Source organism: Mizuhopecten yessoensis, unplaced genomic scaffold (genome assembly GCF_002113885.1).
Source record: "Mizuhopecten yessoensis strain PY_sf001 unplaced genomic scaffold, ASM211388v2 scaffold10813, whole genome shotgun sequence".
NCBI classification, from domain to species: Eukaryota; Metazoa; Mollusca; class Bivalvia; order Pectinida; family Pectinidae; genus Mizuhopecten; species Mizuhopecten yessoensis.
Window position 1 is genome coordinate 80,263 of NW_018408734.1, and position 20,548 is coordinate 100,810.

Consider the following 20,548-nt stretch of genomic DNA (forward strand, 5'->3'; position numbering starts at 1 on the left):
TACAAGACAATGCTCTATACGATACAAGACAATGCTCTATAAGATACAAGACAAAGCTCTATGAGATACAAGACAATGCTCTATAAGATACAAGACAATGCTTATAAGATACAAAACAATGCCCTATAAGATACAAGACAATGCTCTATAAGGTACCAGACAATGCTCTATAAGATAAAAGACAATGCTCTATAAGATACAAGACAATGCTCTATAAGGCACAAGACAATGTTCTAAAAGGTACAAGGCAATTCTCTATGAGATACAAGACAATGCTCTATACGATACAAGACAATGCTCTATAAGGAACAAGGCAATGCTCTATACGATACAAGACAATGCACTATAAGATACAAGACAATGCTCTATAAGATACAAGACGATGCTCTATAAGATACAAGACAATGCTCTATAAGGCACAAGACAATGTTCTAAAAGATACAAGACAATTCTCTATAAGATACAAGACAATGCTCTATACGATAAAAGACAATGCTCTATAAGATACAAGACAATTCTCTGTAAGATACAAGACAATTCTCTATAAGATACAAGACAAGGCTCTATACGATACAAGACAATGCTCTATAAGATACAAGACAATGCTTATAAGATACAAGCCAATGCCCTATAAGATACAAGACAATGCTCTATAAGGTACCAGACAATGCCCTATAAGATACAAGACAATGCTCTATAAGGTACCAGACAATGCTCTATAAGATACAAGACAATGCTCTATAAGATACAAGACAATTCTCTATAAGATACAAGACAATGCTCTATACGATACAAGACAATGCTCTATAAGATACAAGACAATGCTCTATTAGAGAAAACATTGTATTCATTTAACTGAGATCAATAAACGAACACTCGACATATACATATGCTGCCGAGACACAGAAATGCATCTCTACCTTTGATTTCATTCCCTTTCATGTTTGAATAAAAACAAACGAAAAACATGTTTGAATCCTTTCCCTTTTGAAAACCTCGCCAAAAAGTGAGGAGTTTTTGTATAGGCAAGCCATCTGGATACACATGTTGTACAATAGAGCAAGCTCTGTCGAGGTCTGGGCAAACACATCTTAGCCGCTATTTACTAAAGTAGACAACGCTTTTTAGGAAAACGAGAAAGAATAAAAACAAATTGGCAGAAACACTTGTACTGCATGTCTTGTGTGTACAGATGTCTAAATAATTGTTACCGTTCTTGTGATTAAGTTTAGTTACTATAGGAAGTGAAATACAAAGGTGCATATTGCTATCGGTGAAGTCTTTTTGCGGAATGTCTACGACAAAATTGTGGTCTTATATAATAACTAGCTGGACTGTAAGTATTGAAACCCGTTACGCTGTCCGAACAGCCACGTGACCGTCATAAAACAGACGTCGGTTTCCAATAGATGCACGTGCCCGTACACGCCATGTTCTAGTCGTATAATCAAGTAGTAGACATAACAATACACGTGGTAATATAGTTTTGATATGGCAATATATACCATTGTAACGATACCGAAGATCGGACGGAAATTGTTTCTGTCGTAATCAGCCTTATCTCAATTGTTCTTTGATTAGAAAGATTACCATTGTTCCCGACACAGGACTGGAAACGATAAAAAAAGACTATAAACAGATTACCAATATTCCTCGACTTGAAAAAAAACCCTACAAACAAAAATATGGACCCCTACACACGCACGCAAACGGTTCACTAGCTATATCATTTACTCTCAGACTCGGGTAATACTGATCAACGATGTTCTCATAACCTGAAAACGTCAATGTTCTCAAACAGAGGATAAACAGATCAGCAATGTTCCCAAACACATGACTATCCGGATCACCGATGGTCCCCGACACAAGACAAGAGACATGATCAATGTTCCCCACCAGAGGACTTGAGACATCACCAATGTTCCCCGACACAGGACTAGACAGATCATCAATGTTGCCCGACACAAGACAAGAGACATCATCAATGTTCCCCAACACAAGTCTGGAGAAATCACCAATGTTCCCCAAATGAGGACTAGACAGATAATCAATGTTCCCCGACGGGAGACTAGAGACATCATTAATGTTCCCTGACACAGGACTAGACAGATCATCAATGTTCCCTGACACAGGAGTAGACAGATTATCAATGTTCCCTGACACAGGACTAGACAGATCATCAATGTTTCCTGACACAGGACTAGACAGATCATTAATGTTCCCTGACACAGAACTAGACAGATCATCAATGTATCAATGTTCCCTGACACAGAACTAGACAGATCATGGATGTTCCCTGACACAGAACTAGACAGATCATGAATGTTCCCTGACACAGAACTAGGCAGATCATTAATGTTTCCTGACACAGGACTAGACAGATCATCATTGTTCCCTGACACCGGACTAGACAGATCACCAATGTTCCCCGACACAGGACTAGACAGATCATCAATGTTGCCCGACACAAGACAAGAGACATCATCAATGTTCCCCAACACAAGTCTGGAGAAATCACCAATGTTCCCCAAATGAGGACTAGACAGATAATCAATGTTCCCTGACACAGGAGTAGACAGATTATCAATGTCCCCTGACACAGGACTAGACAGATCATCATTGTTCCCTGACACCGGACTAGACAGATCATCAATGTTTCCTGACACAGTACTAGACAGATCATCAATGTTCCCTGATACAGAACTAGACAGATCATGAATGTTCCCTGACACAGAACTAGGCAGATCATGAATGTTTCCTGACACAGGACTAGACAGATCATGAATGTCCCTTGACACAGGACTAGACAGATCATCAATGTTGCCCGACACAAGACAAGAGACATCATCAATGTTCCCCAACACAAGTCTGGAGAAATCACCAATGTTCCCCAAATGAGGACTAGACAGATAATCAATGTTCCCTGACACAGGAGTAGACAGATTATCAATGTCCCCTGACACAGGACTAGACAGATCATCAATGTTGCCCGACACAAGACAAGAGACATCATCAATGTTCCCCAACACAAGTCTGGAGAAATCACCAATGTTCCCCAAATGAGGACTAGACAGATAATCAATGTTCCCTGACACAGGAGTAGACAGATTATCAATGTTCCATGACACAGGACTAGACAGATCATCAATGTTGCCCGACACAAGACAAGAGACATCATCAATGTTCCCCAACACAAGTCTGGAGAAATCACCAATGTTCCCCAAATGAGGACTAGACAGATAATCAATGTTCCCCGACGGGAGACTAGAGACATCATTAATGTTTCCTGACACAGGACTAGACAGATCATCATTGTTCCCTGACACCGGACTAGACAGATCACCAATGTTCCCCGACACAGGACTAGACAGATCATCAATGTTGCCCGACACAAGACAAGAGACATCATCAATGTTCCCCAACACAAGTCTGGAGAAATCACCAATGTTCCCCAAATGAGGACTAGACAGATAATCAATGTTCCCTGACACAGGAGTAGACAGATTATCAATGTTACCTGACACAGGACTAGACAGATCATCATTGTTCCCTGACACCGGACTAGACAGATCACCAATGTTCCCCGACACAGGACTAGACAGATCATCAATGTTCCCTGATACAGGACTAGACAGATCATGAATGTCCCTTGACACAGGACTAGACAGATCATCAATGTTCCCTGACACAGGACTAGGCAGATCATCAATGTTCCCTGACACAGAACTAGACAGATCATCAATGTTCCCTGACACAGAAATAGACAGATCATCAATGTTTCCTGACACAGAATTAGACAGATCATGAATGTTCCCTGACACTGAACTAGACAGATCATCAATGTTGCCTGACACAGGACTAGACATATCATCAATGTTCCCTGACACTGAACTAGAAAGATCATCAATGTTCCCTGACACAGAACTAGACAGATCATCAATGTTCCCCGACACAGGACTAGACAGATAATCAATGTTCCCTGACACAGAACTAGACAGATCATCAATGTATCAATGTTCCCTGACACAGAACTAGACAGATCATCAATGTTCCCTGACACAGGACTAGGCAGATAACCAAACAACAGAAAAGACGGACCATTAATGTTACCCTGTAGCAATACCTAGAAGGGTCAAGCATGTTTACTCACTACAGCGTTAAGGGATCGACCTTGTGGACATGCGCAACACGTTCAAGTACTCTACCGGATATCCAGAGACAAGGTATTGTCAATCCGGGTCTTTGATCTTGGCAGTTTGTTGATCCAGAAGGGTCTATTTATTTACAAATACTTATCAGAAATAAGGACTACCCGACAGTGTACAAGGGCCGGGCTGTTTGTCAAACAGTGATGTGGATCTGCTACAGGAATGCTAGTCTCTGTGATGTTACTAATTCAAAGTAATCCGGAGTTTAAGTTACCGTCGACAGCGGTTTATTAGAATGTCTCCCTGTAAATACAATTCAAAGTAATTACTAACTACACTGCTCTATGTTAATCGCCATGTAAACATGCGTGTTATGGTCATTTATTGAACTGATTTATTGAAGTGTCCGGAATCGAAGCTATACCTCTCCTCTACAATTCTTACAATATCCTAATAATACGGATTTGAATCCTTAGTCTATATTTTTATTAGAAGGCTCGTTGTGAATGTAACTCCTAATATTCGAAATCCTGGCTACAGCAGTGCCTTAAAGTTGTTACATGACCCAGGTAAATATGATTTTGTTATTTCAGCCCGAATCCCGTGTTTAATCTTCTGCTTTAGGAGATTTATAGGGAGATTAATGTTTGATGAACATCTAGGTATGTTTCTCCCGGTTATGCTTTTGTACGTGTTATGTAATTGATACTGTTGAATCTTAACGTCCGACTTATGAAGGCAAATTGTTAAAATCTAAACATATCATTGAGGTTTTATATAAATCCGTCGACATTTAAATGGTCTGCCATCTCTTTATTTGTATGTGGTCGGAGAGGGCAGTGACGCTGGAATAGCAAATACACGTTTTACAGCAAATACATCATCACCAAGCCACCACCAATTTTCTCGTCTACAAACTTACCCAGACCGACAAATAACAAATTATACCAAGATACGCATCTTTAATATCATATCTTGATTGCTGTTTCTTCAATTTTCCAATATTAATCCGGCCGTTTGATCTTGGAGTACAACCTGGCTACTTGTTCCCTTACACACCTGCAAAGCACGCACAGGCTCTCGTTATCCCTGCTCCTCTTTAATCAGATGATAAAGCAACAACTGATTAAAATAATTTCTTTCTGCGACAATATTTGATGTTGCGCATGCGTGAATATTCCAGTGATCGTTTTCTGTGATGAGTGGTATGATTGACGGGTGTAAATTGGCAATGGGGCACCTTTCATTTGAGGTAACCTGTTTGCTGTTGTGTTTGGCCTCCATTCACACGAATTGACTACAAAGACCAGAAGATGAAAGAGGTGTACTAGTGTAGTGATTGTTATCCCCACAATCATCACTATGGCCGACTGCGGGCCTGATAGGGCCAGTATAAGCAGAGCAGTGTAAATAAACTTTACCTATCTTCAAAGACGGCTAGTATTGATGACGTCCTTTTTTCTTCATGATTGGCATTTAGAGAAAACTTCAAACAAGGCCCACCTTCACAAGAAACGAGTGACCATTTCAGATTTATTCTGGATGTTAAAAAGGTGTTCAAGATTAAGCATGTTGTTTATGTTGACGTTTGTAGACTTGGTTTACAGGCCCGCTCAAAGCAACCCTTGTCACTGGGACGTGTGGTCGGCCGATACCGTCGCTCTCAACGCTGGGCTGTGAAGATGCGTTGTATCAGAAACACGAAACAAAAAGATAATTTCTTTCTTAATTTAGAAACAAATTCTTATTTTTATCCGAGATCATAGGCCAGCACGCCGTGCAATGATATCACAAGGCTCATCATATAGGTCAGAGGTCACTAAAGAATCTCGGTCTCATCCCTTACAGTGACGCCCGCAGATGTAGCTGCTTTAGAACATGTCCTTTATACTGACATTCTGTTATATCCGACCAGTTATTTTTGGGACTTTGATGTCGGATTGGACAAGATTCTGATAGATAGATAAATTATTTGTATTTCTTCATTTGACGAGAGACAAATGTCCCCGAACTTCTGAATAAATTTGTAAAAGATGAAGGAGTATTTACTCTGTATACGTACTGTGTGCGAAGTCCCAGCGACCAACAGAAGCTACCGTCATTGTAGGATGACGGACCGGAAACGTCGATCTCTATCTCCAGGTGCATATAACCGATAAGCTAAATGTCGCGTGTTGATATAGCTTGTACGCGCCTTACACCGTAAACCATTTAACGCTTTAAGTGACTTTGTGAATAAATAGAACGATTGTATATGCAAGCTATTTGATAGCACGTCTTCATCACAAGTGAGAGATGAGAAAGGCCGAGATAAAATATCTAAAATACGGAATGTGTATCGGGACACGAACTTGTACAATAGAGAGGAAAGCGACCTAACAGAGATGAAACGGCACATACGAACGGGATCTTAATCTGATAATAAAGATGAAACATAACGGCTACATTTAGCGGTGCGATCAAAGAGTGAGCACAGGTAAAAACTGACAGGTGTGAACATATTCCTGTCTTTTTCACAGGTATGTGGTAAATTGCTATGAAGAAATAGGGTTGATTTATTGAGTTTCGTTCTTTTAAAGGTAATTTTTGTCTGTAATTTGATCATACCAGTTATCTCAACTTTACTATGGCCTGTATCTTACAACCCTGTCTTAGGTGGTATCCGTAATTATCTTTATATTATATAGCGTCCCTGTGATGTTATACACCGATCAGAATATTAACAAATCTACCACATACCACTACCAACTTCATGGTAGTTATGACGTCATTTTAAAAACAATAAACGTGAAGCCAGATGGCGACCTGCAAGGAATTTGAAGATGTTGAGGAAAATCCAAGTATTAACGAATATATTTGTAATGTGATTTTAGTACGTAGATAATTACAGAAGCTTTAATTCGTTTCCATTTCATATGAAGTATACTACTTATACCGAACTCGTCGTAAATCCTATGACACAGTAAAAAAACAAAGGTCAAATTTAAACTTTTAAAGTGGTTATCGGCTTGAAGTCTCTTCAAAATTCTTCCAAATTATCAGCAAATTGCTTTTTTTTCATAAATTTATCGCTGGAAAATTGAAATGGAGCTTGAACACAGAATTTTAGTTTGAGCATGAAAACGTTTTCATGAATACGGGCCCAGATCTTTTTGTATTTAACAACCAATGAGTTCCCGCCAAAATCAGTTCTGGCTATTGGGGTAATACAACATATTGTATCCTAACAGTGTGAGGTTACGGAAGTGTGTATTGCATGCCCTGACATCTGGCTGTACCAACAAAGTCAGATTCGTCAGGTATGTCATAAAATCCTGTCATCTTCCAATGAACGAGCCTCTTTTGTTCTATGATATGACACGCATTGATGTGGTAACAATAAAACTAAGTGATAATTGCTAACTTTGATATAAAGTAGACGGCCGTTAATACACATTTATCTATGTCATTGTGCCCTTGATTAATGTAGTATTAACGACAGTAGGTGTCTACCGTTATTTCGCTTACAAACCAGTCGCCGCCCCTGGCACGTCTTGGCAGTCGTCGGCTTCCAAAGTCGGCCACATTGCTGCCGGGGACACACACACACAGGTGGCAGGGAGGAAACAAAATTGCACGCTCTTGTACAATTATAAAACAAAATTACATAAATAATCTCCGAAATAAACTAATCATGTTATATTTGAAACGTTTCGAATTGTCTGAATAAGAAGGTTAATACAGACCAAGGGAGACAGGGAAGGGATTTATTAGTAATCTGGCTACGTTTTTATATTTGAGGGATGGCAGATTAAAATCAAAGTCTTTCCAAATGAAGATATATTGTAGTAGAGATGTCTTGTCAAAACCAAGAAGCAGACAAGTGCCTACAGTTTGAGGTAGACAATAGTCCAGTTACTTCTGTTAGGGAGGTTCTGTCAGTCCGGGGAGCTAGTATTACACTATAGCATGTAACACCGCATTAAAAGCAGTGACTTAACTACCACCAAATAACAGCTAATGTGGTTTTAAGACGATCCTAATTTTAAAATGATTGTTTCCTTGGCGCATGACACACAAAAAACGGAAGCGACCTGGACCTCTAATGGCTTTTGATTCCAACATGAGCGGGGGAGTGGATGTAACAGTGACCTCTAAGAGCAGGGCCATTGCGTCATTCTATTACCCTCCCTCCAAAATGTCCCATTGTTTCCGTTTTTATTGCTCACTTGTTCCGGATTGTTAAGGATCAGAAATTAGTTATAACCTCGCCGAATTTCAAAGGAATCTCAAGAACAATCTAATTCATGACGTGTGTATTGTAAAGCAACCCTTTCTGATATCCAGTATCCACCTTGTTCCATTCCACTCTCAGTAGCATTGACCCTACAGCGCAATGACACGCCAGCCCTGTTCTGACTAATGTCTTTTTTGTCCAAGGCTTGCAAATGAAACTTAAATAAGATTGTGTTTCCTTTGTCTCTTTACTCAATGTGCTCCTGCTTGGATCAACAAAATAGTCAATAATTAAATGATCTTTTTTGAGTACTACTGGTATCAAGGATTAAAACAAGACATTTTTTTCTGTTTTGTTTTAGACACAAATGTGGTTATTGAAACAATATAACTACCAATAAAATTAACAACCACATATATTTCTCTTAATTTTTTTCCCCGTTAGTGATGTTCGATGCCGTTACTACTCGGAGGACTTCCTCTGACACATCTCTCTGGGATTTGAACTGATATACTTCTTACAGCTAAATGTGTAACTATCTAACCAGCCAATTATCGTAACAGTCCCCTAAAACATTTGTTTATAGAGAGACTGAACCTGTTGAAATATACTTAGTGACCCTAATTTCGCACGTGCGTTTTGGCCAATTAGCACTTACAACTTCCACGAAGAGGATTTCCGTTCGTGTTGCTTCGGTTTAGACCGTAAACCTAATGTTGAGTAACCGCGTGTAATTTGGTGTATGCATCGTTCACTGTCAGAGCGGTAATGTTCCGTGTATGTCCCTGGTAACACAACACAGATCGCGTACACGTCGTATGTCCATATAAAGGAAGTATGTGATTAGTAGAAATATATATATAGACCCGAGGTGAGCGCCCTAATTAGTAACGAGCATATTGAGACAAAACATACATTTTTTTTTATTAAATGATCTTACTGTACTGATACGAGCATTTCCGTAAGCTTACGTCAAACTGTTTGTTATATACACCTCTTTCGGTTGGAGCCATCGGTCGTTACCGGTGAATTGAAACAAGAAGGAGTTCAGAGTGTTTTGGCGGCATTTGACGTTTGACGTCACTATTGCAAAGTAACGTCGTTTTGTCCGTTATAAAATGATTGGCATACATACTAGTATAAGATATAAGTGAGTATATAAACTTAGGGAGGTATGTAAAATATATAGCATCCACGTAGGTATGTAAAATATATACCAAATATTTACCATCCACGTAGGTATGTAAACATATACCATCCACACCATTGGGCGTCGATAACAGCACTCGCTTGTTGTGCGGAAGTACACCTCAACTGGTAAGCAATGAGCGCTTGTGGATGTTGTAGTCCGCACAATACAAAAATAAAAAAAATAGACGTGGTATTGTAAGTATATCACCTACCTGGTAAATATTACTGAAGATACAAGGTGTTATATTTCCCTAGTAGCCGAACAAATTCTTAATTGAAACTAATTAAACAAAACTAGTTGGTTTTTATCCATTATCAAATTGACAGATTAAAAAAAGTTAAGAGTTCAGAATGTATGTCGCCATTTTTCCGAATGTATGTCGCCATTGATACGGAAATGTTATGCCATATTTCGTTACATACTGGACGCCGTGTTATGGTTTTTCAGTTCAACTTTTGGGGAAGCATCATGAACAAGTCTTGTAAAGAAAAAATGTGGATGTGTTATAAAAACAATAGCAGACATGACTTACCCGATATATATCGCAGTAAGTAAAGGTTATAATAAAAATAACAAAAAACAAAATTAGAATTCCACAATGATTTTCCCAATGGACCAGCCATTCTTTTCATTACTTTGGCAGTCTTTGGTCTTTTTGATTTTAATGAATTGTTTTCTGTGGATGAACATAAATCACTTTAATTTTCCTGCAATTTTACAGCGGTATTTTCCACTCATTTTCTGTAGGTTTATAAACGTTATCATTAGAGTGTTTAGGATCAATAGTGTTCACATACATCAAGTCAGAGACCTATATACTACATGGCTTTGTACGTCTCTGATCAAGTTTAATATCGTCTCGGCACTTTCACGATGCTCATTGCCGATAATTCGCTTCGACAAAGTAGCGTTAACACACACCGACTCCCAGTGACTGCCCTGTGACGACCCGAGTCACGGTCACTACGAACACGGAGACCTGTTTGTACATCCGTCGTAACAACTGTTTGATTAACGATCATTTTGTGGCAATTTCCGAGAAAATACATTTGATAATATTGTAAAACACAGGCATTCAGAGTCCATCTCGTTCCCTTACAAGTCATTGACATGCTGAACAACATTCCTTGAATTATAGTCTCCCGGAAGTAGTGTAGAACGCATTCTTGCGTCTCAACCTATTTTCGTACCGAGGACAGAGGAAAAGCGTATTTGATAACGTCGACACACTAAAGAATTGTACAGTTGTCCACATCCTGAACGAGTGGTACAGTTGTCCACACACTGAACGAGTGATACAGGTGTCCACACACTGAACGAGTGATACAGTTGTCCACACACTGAACGAGTGATACAGGTGTCCACACACTGAACGAGTGGTACAGTTGTCCAAACAATGAACGAGTGATACAGTTGTCCACACACTGAACGAGTGATACAGGTGTCCACACACTGAACGAGTGATACAGTTGTCCACACACTGAACGAGTGATACAGTTGTCCACACACTGAACGAGTGATACAGTTGTCCACACACTGAACGAGTGATACAGTTGTCCACACACTGAACGAGTGATACAGTTGTCCACACACTGAACGAGTGATACAGTTGTCCACACACTGAACGAGTGATACAGTTGTCCACACACTGAACGAGTGATACAGTTGTCCACACACTGAACGAGTGATACAGTTGTCCACACACTGAACGAGTGATACAGTTGTCCACACACTGAACGAGTGATACAGTTGTCCACACACTGAACGAGTGATATAGTTGTCCACACACTGAACGAGTGGTACAGTTGTCTACACACTGAACGAGTGATATAGATGTCCACACACTGAACAAGTGATACATTTGTCTACACACTGAACGAGTGGTACAGTTGTCTGCACACTGAACGAGTGGTACAGGTGTCAACACACTGAACGAGTGATATAGATGTCCACACACTGAACGTGAGATATAGTTGTTGACACACTGAACGAGTGATACAGGTGTCCACACACTGAACGAGTGATACAGGTGTCCACATACAGAACGAGTGGTACAGTTGTCTACACACTGAACGAGTGATATAGTTGTCCACACACTGAACGAGTGATACAGGTGTCCACATACAGAACGAGTGGTACAGTTGTCCACACACTGAACGAGTGATATAGTTGTCCACACACTGAACGAGTGGTACAGTTGTCTACACACTGAACGAGTGATATAGTTGTCCACACACTGAACGAGTGATACAGTTGTCCACACACTGAACGAGTGATACAGTTGTCCACACACTGAACGAGTGATACAGTTGTCCACACACTGAACGAGTGATACAGTTGTCCACACACTGAACGAGTGATACAGTTGTCCACACACTGAACGAGTGATACAGTTGTCCACACACTGAACGAGTGATACAGTTGTCCACACACTGAACGAGTGATACAGTTGTCCACACACTGAACGAGTGATACAGTTGTCCACACACTGAACGAGTGATACAGTTGTCCACACACTGAACGAGTGATACAGTTGTCCACACACTGAACGAGTGATATAGTTGTCCACACACTGAACGAGTGGTACAGTTGTCTACACACTGAACGAGTGATATAGTTGTCCACACACTGAACGAGTGATACAGTTGTCCACACACTGAACGAGTGATATAGTTGTCCACACACTGAACGAGTGATACAGTTGTCCACACACTGAACGAGTGATATAGTTGTCCACACACTGAACGAGTGATACAGTTGTCCACACACTGAACGAGTGATATAGTTGTCCACACACTGAACGAGTGATACAGTTGTCCACACACTGAACGAGTGATATAGTTGTCCACACACTGAACGAGTGATACAGTTGTCCACACACTGAACGAGTGATATAGTTGTCCACACACTGAACGAGTGATACAGTTGTCCACACACTGAACGAGTGATATAGTTGTCCACACACTGAACGAGTGATACAGTTGTCCACACACTGAACGAGTGATATAGTTGTCCACACACTGAACGAGTGGTACAGTTGTCTACACACTGAACGAGTGATATAGTTGTCCACACACTGAACGAGTGATACAGTTGTCCACACACTGAACGAGTGATATAGTTGTCCACACACTGAACGAGTGATACAGTTGTCCACACACTGAACGAGTGATATAGTTGTCCACACACTGAACGAGTGATACAGTTGTCCACACACTGAACGAGTGATATAGTTGTCCACACACTGAACGAGTGATACAGTTGTCCACACACTGAACGAGTGATATAGTTGTCCACACACTGAACGAGTGATACAGTTGTCCACACACTGAACGAGTGATATAGTTGTCCACACACTGAACGAGTGATACAGTTGTCCACACACTGAACGAGTGATATAGTTGTCCACACACTGAACGAGTGATACAGTTGTCCACACACTGAACGAGTGATATAGTTGTCCACACACTGAACGAGTGATACAGTTTTCCACATACTGAACGAGTGGTATAGTTGTCTACACACTGAACGAGTGATATAGTTGTCCACACACTGAACGAGTGGTACAGTTGTCTACACACTGAACGAGTGATATAGTTTTCCACACACTGAACGAATGATACAGTTTTCCACATACTGAACGAGTGGTATAGTTGTCTACACACTGAACGAGTGATATAGTTGTCCACACACTGAACGAGTGGTACAGTTGTCTACACACTGAACGAGTGATATAGTTGTCCACAAACTGAACGAGTGATACAGTTTTCCACATACTGAACGAGTGATATAGTTGTCTACACACTGAACGAGTGATATAGTTGTCCACACACTGAACGAGTGATATAGGTGTCCACACAGAGTGATACAGTTTTCCACATTCTGAACGAGTGATATAGTTTTCCACACACTGAACGAATGATACAGTTTTCCAAATACTGAACGAGTGGTATAGTTGTCTACACACCTCGTTCAGTGTGTGATACAGCTGTCCACCCACCGAACGAGCGATACAGGTGTCCACATACAGAACGAGTGGTACAGTTTTCTACACACTGAACGAGTTATATAGTTGTCCAGACACTGAACGAGTGATACAGGTGTCCACACACTGAACGAGTGGTACAGTTTTCTACACACTGAACGAGTGGTACAGGTGTCAACACACTGAACGAGTGATATAGGTGTCCACACACTGAACGAGTGATAAAGTTGTTGACATACTGAACGAGTGGTACAGTTGTCCACACACTTAACGGGTGATATAGTTATCCACACACTGAACGAGTGGTACAGTTCTTGACACACTGAACGTGTGGTACAGTTGTCAACAGACTGAACGAATGATACAGGTGTCCAAACAATGAACGAGTGATACAGGTGTCCGCACACTTAACGGGTGATATAGTTATCCACACACTGAACGAGTGGTACAGTTCTTGACACACTGAACGAGTGGTACAGTTGTCAACAGACTGAACGAATGATACAGGTGTAGACACACTGAACGAGTGATACAGGTGTCCAAACAATGAACGAGTGATACAGGTGTCCACATACAGAACGAGTGATACAGTTGTCTACACACTTAACGAGTGATACAGATGTCTACATAATGAACGAGTGATACAGTTGTCCACACACTAAACGAGTGGTACAGTTGTCCACACACTAAACGAGTGGTACAGTTGTCTACACACTAAACGAGTGGTACAGGTGTCTACACAATGAACGAGTGATATAGTTGTCCAAACAATGAACGAGTGGTACAGTTGTCTACACACTAAACGAGTGGTACAGTTGTCTACACACTGAACGAGTGATACAGGTGTCAACACACTGAACGAGTGATATAGTTGTCCAAACAATGAACGAGTGATACAGTTGTTGACATACTGAACGAGTGATACAGTTGTCCACACACTGAACGAGTGATACAGGTGTCTACACAATAAACGAGTGGTACAGTTGTCTACACACTAAACGAGTGGTACAGGTGTCCACACACTAAACGAGTGATACAGTTATCCACACACTGAACGAGTGATACAGTTGTCCACACACTAAACGAGGGATATAGTTGTCCACACACTGAACGATTGATACAGGTGTCCACACACTAAACGAGAGATACAGTTGTCCACACACTGAACGAGCGATATAGTTGCCCACACACTGAACGAGTGATACAGGTGTCCACACACTAAACGAGTGGTACATGTGTCCACACACTGAACGAGTGGTACAGTTGTCCACACACTGAACGAGGGATATAGCTGCCCACACACTAAACGAGAGATACAGGTGTCCACACGCTAAACGAGTGGTACATGTGCCCACACACTGAACGAGTGTTACAGTTGTCCACACACTGAACGAGTGGTACAGTTGTCCACACACAACATGATACAGTTCTGTTGTGTATACTTCTATTGTAGTGTCTGTTACTGATGTATCTGGTGCAGGTTATGTTTAGTTTTAATGTTTGTTGTGGAATGTTTTAGCTTCAGTTGTAGACATTTCTCTTGTGAGTGTTTCTGCCATGGATGCTTCTGTTATATTTATTTTTTTTAATTTTTCTGTTATAATATTAAGCCTCTCTCTATATTGGCTGTATGGTAAATCATTCGGTTAATGTTACATGCAGACTATGAACTTTGTTAAAAGTTGAACTTGTCACAAGTCATATGACCATGGTTATCATGAGATATACAACCAATTGTTATTTTCGTTCGACGACGGTTGTCAAGGCAGACACAACAAATTACTAACATATGACAACGGTTGTCAAGAGAAACACCACAAATAAATGTCGTATGACGACGGTTGTCAAGAGAGAGACATGGCATATTATTTACGGATTTGAATTTTATTTATATTCTGAACACTTCTGAAATCCAGTTGCTTAAAAACAAAATTTATTGTACGATGCGCGGTAGTGGATGTTAGTGGCCATGTTTGTAAGCTACAGTAATCATTCAACAAGAAGGAAGAGTTGACTGTCCGATCTTGGGAAGACTATGTTACACAGCATGTAACCAGTTATACAGCTACAAATTTCAACCATTTGAATTGTTATTGAGAAAACATTTTGTCGTAATTTTTGTATTCCGTGTTCTATATTTCTTTGTCATTATCAATATTTTCCTCTTATAATACGGACTCATTTATTCGAGAAAGCTCATCTGATACTTCTGCTCTGATGTGAAAAGTAACCCAGGAGGAAATCCCCCCTTCAAATTTGCAATGTATGGAAGGATTCCGATAAGAAAAACGTACATCAATCGTCTTGGCGAACCAGATTTTATAGAGGACGATGGGAGAAATCAAACCTCTTGGCGAACCAGATTTTATGGAGGACGATAGGTGAAATCGAACGTCTTGGCGACCGATACTATACCGAGGATGAACGATATTGTAAACACTGTTTTCTAGTGTTTTATAGTTTAGCCAATCATTTTATGATATTCTCAAAAGACAGCTGTCTGTTCCTAAATATTAAAAATTAAATATATAGGATATCACGATAAATCTAGTATAAGCACGTATCACATCGTGGCTGTAGTGATGGTGTGAATTCTTAGGGAGTTCTGCAACCTCTAATCGAATGTCTTTCCCCAACGGGACCGAGAAGACCCCTTACGTCTTACACAAGCTTCTGTAAAAAAATGAAATAACTGAAATAGGATCTCGTTGTGGTTTTTAGAAAAAAACTCAAACCACTCCAACAGCAATAATGATAAATCGTGGAGCACTGTTTAGCTATCAAGTGTCTGTGTAGTGGTGGACCCGGGGTCAGGCCCGAGCCGAGTGATTGACAGGTCGGCCTACTACAGCTGTAACTGGGACTCCATTCACAAACACGGGTTTGTTCTTAGGTCCTACACCTGTCTGTGTACACCATAAACAAAACCACTGTCGTCTTTTGTTTTTGATATCATCATTTACGTTTTTGTTATTTATTTTACAGGTATTACATTCGCAAATCTTACGGGAGCAAGCGATGGATCGTCTTCCTGGAAGGTTCGTACCAAAACATCACCCTCTCATAGACACTTGACGTTTCCGCTCCCAGTCTCGAGATTCATTCTTTGAAAACTCATAAAGTACAATGAATCTTACTCCTAGTTTACTCATTACATACACGTACTCCTAGTTCACTCATTACATACACTTACTCTTAGTGTACACATTACATACACTTACTCCTTACATTACATAATTTACTCCTAGTTCATTAATTACATGCACCTACTTCTAGTTAATTAATTACATACACTTACTCCTAGTTCATTAATTACATACACTTACTCCTAGTTCACTCAATACATACACATACTCATAGCTCACTCATAACAAACACTTACTCCTAGTTCAATCATTACACACACTTGATCTTAGTTCACTCATCACATACACTCTCTCCTAGTTCACTCATTACATACACATACTCCTAGTTGACTCATTACATACACTTACATCTAGTTCACTCATTACATACACTTACTCCTACTTCATTAATTACATACACTTACTTCTAGTTCATGAAATACATACACTTACTCCTAGTTCACTCAATACATACACTTACTCCTAGTTCACTCATTACATACACTTACTCTTAGTACACATTACATACACTTACTCCTAGTTCACTAATTACATACGCTTACTCATTGTTCAATCATTATACACACTTGGTGTTAGTTCACTCATTACATACACTTACTCCTAGTTTAATCAACACGGATATTTACTATGGCAAGCTAATTTAACATTTACTCAATGATCAATTACGTCCTGTATTGCATAAGTTCATTTACACGATATTGTATATACAGAAGATACGAGATGTCTTTTACATTATGTAAAATGTGTTATATAGAAATTAAATGAGATATCATCTATGCTATTTAAGATATCTCATACTTTTGTCAACTCATTACGTATACTTATTCCTTGTCAAGTCGTTACATACTCTTACAGCGGAGACAAAAACAAACACTGGTGGGCCTCAAGGCTAAGCTTTCATCTGTAAAATGCAAATCTACCGGAGAAAAAGAGATCATAGACATTTTCTTTAGACAGAACAAAAAGACGAGATAAGAAATTAATAGCGATGTACGGAGGTTTAGAAGTTCTGTACGTGTGTCTGAAATGACAAAATATCTTTGATAAGTCAAGTGTTAGCATAATTTATTATCTGGGCTCGTAATAAATGACGTTAGTAGACCATGTGTATCTTAAGTTGGTATAAATGACGTCACTACACGCTGTGTATCTGAAGTTTGTATCATTGGCGTCACTAGACGCTGCGTATCTTATATTTGAATAAATGACGTCAGTGTTTTACAAATCTACGGTAGTAGTAACATGCTATTCTATATAAGAAATAAGTAAAGTAATATATTTAACGCGTGTATCTGCATGTTAATCGATGTATGTGTGTATCTGTGTGCTGACAGATGACCATGTTATATAACTTTATTTAATAAGCAAACTTCTTGTCATAGGGGGCTGGTACTGTTTTGACAGACCGAGTTGTCAGCTGAGGTGGGAAAGCAAGCATATGAGGTCACTAATGAGCTCAATGGACTGGCCGGAAATCAGAGCAGGTGAGAACAAGTTTAGCCCATATGACCTCTGGACACCCTTAACATCTGAGAACAGAATTTCTGTAGGCCAATTGTACAAGAATAATACCCAAGACAGAATTCCACCCGGACCGCCTCTAATAGGACAACCGTAATGTCTTAGTTCAGAGCCCATCCGGACAGTCTCAAATAGGACAACTGTAATGTCTTAGTTCAGAGCCCATCCGGAAAGTCCTTAATAGGACAACCGTAATGACTTAGTTCAGAGCCCATCCGGAAAGCCTCTAATAGGACAACCATAATGTATTAGTTCAGAGCCCATCCGGACAGCCTCTAATAGGACACCCGTAATGTCTTAGTTCAGAGCCCATCCGGACAGCCTCTAATAGGTCACCTGTAATGTCTTAATTCAGAGCCCATCCGGACAGTCTCAAATAGGACAACCGTTATGACTTCGTTCAGAGCCCATCCGGAAGGCCTCTAATAGGACAACCATAATGTATTAGTTCAGAGCCCATCCGGACAGCCTCTAATAGGACACCCGTAATGTCTTATTTCAGAGCCCATCCGGACAGCCTGTAATAGGTCACCTGTAATGTCTTAGTTCAGAGCCCATCCGGACAGTCTCAAATAGGACAACTGTAATGTCTTAGTTCAGAGCCCATCCGGAAAGCCCTTAATAGGACAACCGTTATGACTTAGTTCAGAGCCCATCCGGAAGGCCTCTAATAGGACAACCATAATGTATTAGTTCAGAGCCCATCCGGACAGCCTCTAATAGGACACCCGTAATGTCTTAGTTCAGAGCCCATCCGGACACCATCTAATAGGACTACCATAATGAAATAGTTAAGAGCCCATCCGGAAAGCCTCTAATAGGACAACCGTAATGTCTTAGTTCAGAGCCCATCCGGACAGCCTCTAATAGGACACCCGTTATGTCTTAGTTCAGAGCCCATCTGGACACCATCTAATAGGACAACCATAATGTATTAGTTCAGAGCCCATCCGAAAAGCCTCTTATAGGACAACCGTAATGACTTAGTTCAGAGCCCATCCGGAAAGCCTCTAATAGGTCACCTGTAATGTCTTAGTTCAGATCCCATCCGGACAGCCTCTAATAGGACACCCATTATGTCTTAGTTCAGAGCCCATCCGGACACCATCTAATAGGACAACCATAATGTATTAGTTCAGAGCCCATCCGGAAACCCTCTTATAGGACAACCGTAATGTCTTAGTTTAGAGCCCATCCGGAAAGCCTCTAATATAACAACCGTAATGTCTTAGTTCAGAGCCCATCCGGACAGCCTCTAATAGGACACCCGTTATGTCTTAGTTCAGAGCCCATCCGGACACCATCTAATAGGACTACCATAATGAAATAGTTAACAGCCCATCCGGAAAGCCTCTAATAGGACAACCGTAATGTCTTAGTTCAGAGCCCATCCGGAAAGCCTCTAATATAACAACCGTAATGTCTTAGTTCAGAGCCCGTCCGGACAGCCTCTAATAGGACACCCGTTTTGTCTTAGTCTGAGTCCATCCGGACACCATCTAATAGGACAACCATAATGTATTAGTTCAGAGCCCATCCGGAAAGCCTCTAATAGGCCACCCGTAATATCTTAGTACAGAGCCCATCCGGACACCATCTAATAGGACACCCGTTATGTCTTAGTTCAGAGCCCATCCGGACAGCCTCTAATAACACGATAAAGATGTCTGAGGTCAGCCTTCAGGTATCTAACATCACAATAAAAATGGCCTGAGACTCGCGCATTGACCATTCTTGTTACAGCGCTGATTGGAAGTTTCTCTTGAATAAAACGACTCCTATTGTAATGTTTTCATATAAAACCAACCAACCAACGTACAAATAATGCCAGACCTAGAATTGTGTGTACACTTATTATAAGTCTGGTCTGTTGTTATTAAACCTCCGTTAATGCAGAAGACATGAAGAAAGGGTGGTGCCATATTTGGCCGTTTTATGGCCACTCATCGATAAGCATTTATTGTTGCGTTAAGTGTCTTTAGGCCAGACCTACGTAACCTGCTGTATTTGAATAAATTCCATTTGACCGATATCTACAGGTACCAAGGGATCAAACGGATATTTTTTCTTCAAATTTAACAACATGACCCAAGGAAACATCTCGTAAAATTTAAATCCTTTTATCGATTAGGAGTGGTAAAACGGCCGAATCCATCTTTACGAGATGAAACTCAATTTAATTTGTATTGTACCGAAATCTAAAAGAATATGTGTTTATTTGGAAATACGTTATTAAGACTCACAAATAAAACTGAAGCCCCGAGTTGGATGTGACTGTTCGTTCTCGTGTACTATAGATGCAGTGAAAATTGACCTTTACTACGACCATGTTCGCCCCCC

At 40.3% G+C, this 20,548-nt stretch overlaps 1 protein-coding gene across 2 annotated transcripts in view; it reads left to right on the top strand.

Moving 5' to 3' along the window:
- Positions 1–20,548, top strand: part of LOC110462623 (palmitoleoyl-protein carboxylesterase notum1'-like) — a 42,878-nt gene that overhangs the window by 6,609 nt on the left and 15,721 nt on the right. For both annotated transcript variants that reach the window (XM_021516665.1, XM_021516667.1), the window contains exons 3-4: positions 16,527–16,579; positions 18,070–18,171. In XM_021516665.1, coding sequence (XP_021372340.1) covers positions 16,527–16,579; positions 18,070–18,171 — 155 coding nt within the window. The remainder of the gene's footprint in view (positions 1–16,526; positions 16,580–18,069; positions 18,172–20,548) is intronic.